We start from the raw sequence: 2,888 nt of genomic DNA, 5'->3' as shown, positions 1-2,888 counted from the left end.
ATACAGATGTTATGGGAACCACCTGTTGGGGTCCGATGCTGTTTGGATAGAGATGTCTTGGGTTGCACTAAACCCAGAATCCTTTTGCGTTAGTTTTATTTTGGGCTGTTAGCCCCCTCTTGTAAAAAAAAAAAATAAAACTAAAAAATGAAAAAAAAAAAAAAAAAAACTTGCGATTGAGCAGCCTGAAATAACCTGCAATCATGACACTACGGCATCTCTGTGTTGAAGATGCAATAGCTAATCCTTGCCCTGACAATACTACCTCTAGTTTCTTCTCTAACCATCTTATCCCTCCAAATAATATTCTTCTGCGCAACCTAATTTTTAATGAAGTTAATATAAATTCGAATTGAATACAATATGAATTTGGTTTAATACAATTTAATAAACATGAATGTAAACTATAAAATTTCTATTAAATTTTTATTTTTATAAAAATTCAAATAAATGCTTTTATGACATAAATTAATTCATAAAATGAATTTTCGTTAATTGAGTTAATTAATCTGGTTATTTGAGTAATTAACTTCGACTTATTCCTAATTCCCCGCTTAAAATTAAAATTAATTATAACCCGACAAAACACAATATAGTAGCTAGTAGTGGCGGAAGGACTTTTCTATGCCTGCGAACAAGCATTCTACACTCCGTTGGACGCCGTCTAACGTTGTCCGCTTCGAACCCTAGGGGTTTGTCTACTCCCAAAATCCTGTGGGATTGGCTTTGAGTCTGGTTGAATTTGTTCCCGCGTCATCTGTTATCTGCGTAGTTGTTCCCCGCTGAGTGTAATATGGTAGGAATTCGTTATTTTCATTCGCATTTGTTCATTTTAAACTGTCCCTGATACTGGGCGGGCAATGGGTTTGATGCCTAAGCAACCTGTGTTTTGCCTAAAATTGCCATGGGATGTCAATCAAAGTAACAAAACTTCTGACGCTTGCAACTTTGATGGTCCTTGGCTATTCAAGTCAATCCAAAATCTTGGATCAATTGCTTTCAAGTTTGCCAATTCACTTGCAAAATCTCCAAGTTCTCCGATGATTTCTCTCAATCCCTTGCAATTGGATGAGAAAACCAAGGGGAGGCAGAAAATGACTCCAATTGAGCAAGGGGAGGCAGAGCAGAGAGCTTTTGCCTCTGCTCTAGCCAGTGGGAAGGAGGCTACAGTGATTGAGTTCTACTCTCCCAAATGCAGGCTTTGCAATTCTTTGCTTAAATTTGTTTCTGAGGTAGAGACACGGAATTCTGATTGGCTCAATATTGTCATGGCTGATGCTGAGAATGAGAAATGGCTACCTGAGGTATCTTATTTTCCGTAGAGTATATTGATGAAAAATTTTGTTGCTTTGGTTCTCCAACCTCTGTCAGATGCATGAAGTTTGTTTTAAATGTTTTGATTCTCTGTCACCCAAGATGAAGTTGTCCTTGGCCTTAATCTTTCATTGCATATCTTCTTACAAATATCATCAATTCACCACTATAGTTGGTATTCATTTTAACTGAATCCCAATTCCTTTCCTTGCTTTCCATCAAGATTATTGCAACATCTTCACTTCATGCCTCTTGAAAACTAGTGATTCTAACTTTTCTGCTGCAAAACTCATGAGATGGTTTCCGGAGTCTTTCAAGCGAAGATCCAATCATATGCCCTAGTATATTACACTTCAATTTAAAGCTCAAGCCATTAGATTTTAGGCCTCTTGTCAGATAATTGTCCGTTTATTTATTGTGTCCTTTTAGACATGAAAGTCTTCAATTTTAGTGTCTTCATATGTAGAGCTTGACTGATAATGATGCTTGTAAAACACTATATGGTTTTTTATTGAATCCAGTAAATATTGTATATTATGAGATGCAGCTTACAAGGTCCTTTCCTTTTGTCCATGGAATAATCTGTTTGGTTTTGGAGTGCTAGGGAATTACGAAGTATGTTTTCCCATATTGAAAGAACATCTTTGAAGGGTTTTTGCAGAGTAAGCAGGCTAAACTTATTAGTGATATGGTTTTGTGGGGTTTTTTTTTTTTTTTTTTGGGGAGTGGCAATGGCGTACTTTGTGAATAATTGATTGTTATGGTTTTCATGCTAGTCATTTGCCCCTTGGAAGGAGAAGCTTGTTTAACATGGCTTCTTCATGCTGACTTGTATTGAAATTGTATTATTGCAGCTCCTTAATTACGATGTGAGGTATGTTCCATGCTTTGTGCTTCTTGACAAAAAAGGAAGGGCCCTTGCAAAAACAGGTGTTCCACACAGTCGTTTACATGTAATATCAGGTCTATCCCATCTTCTCAAAATGAAGCGTCCTCTTCAACAAAATCAAGGATCAAGGCAGATTGATGCATGATTATAAGACAGCACATACTATTATTTGTATCTGCTGTATTGTTACTTTGTTAATGCCCCGAATACCTTTTTTGAAACGATTCTCTGAGTGTCTGATAATATTAGAATAATGTATTTGGTTAGTTATACTAATTGTAAGTGTTTGATATTATTGTCAGTAGCTTAAATTATCTTGATCAAAACAACATCAAATAATGGAATCTTGATGTGAGTTTTCGCAGGTTTGGAGCATCCCAACATCACTTAAAAAAATGTTGTTATTATGTAAGTTGAGACAAAATTCTCTTACATATTTACTTTATATATATATACACACACCTTAAAATCACTTTTAAAATCATAATTTGTTTTCCATCTATACACTTATTTTGTAAAGATAGGAATGAGTTTCCCTTAATTTATGAGAAGTTTGATTTTATTATATGGAAATTTTGAGAAAACCATTTGAAATCTTTGTTATGAAACTATGTCTGAAACATTATATTACCTTTAGGTTTGGATATAAGATTTTATTTTAGAGTGGAAATTATATTACCAATTA

The 2,888-nt window shown here is 34.8% G+C and overlaps 1 protein-coding gene across 1 annotated transcript; it reads left to right on the top strand.

The window, feature by feature from the left end:
* Positions 1-626: 626 nt before the first annotated feature.
* LOC114739276 (thioredoxin-like protein HCF164, chloroplastic) lies at positions 627-2,567 on the top strand. Its single transcript, XM_028927327.1, has 2 exons — positions 627-1,304; positions 2,169-2,567. The coding sequence occupies exons 1-2, from the start codon at positions 861-863 to the stop codon at positions 2,346-2,348; spliced, it is 624 nt and encodes a 207-aa protein (XP_028783160.1). The 5' UTR covers positions 627-860; the 3' UTR covers positions 2,349-2,567.
* Positions 2,568-2,888: the final 321 nt, after the last annotated feature.

The sequence above is a fragment of the Neltuma alba genome, unplaced genomic scaffold (genome assembly GCF_004799145.2).
Source record: "Neltuma alba isolate B1F8T4 unplaced genomic scaffold, ASM479914v2 tig00013857_pilon, whole genome shotgun sequence".
NCBI classification, from domain to species: domain Eukaryota; kingdom Viridiplantae; phylum Streptophyta; class Magnoliopsida; order Fabales; family Fabaceae; genus Neltuma; species Neltuma alba.
The sequence above is the reverse complement of the archived record's forward strand: the minus strand, read 5'-3'. Positions and strand labels throughout refer to the sequence as shown.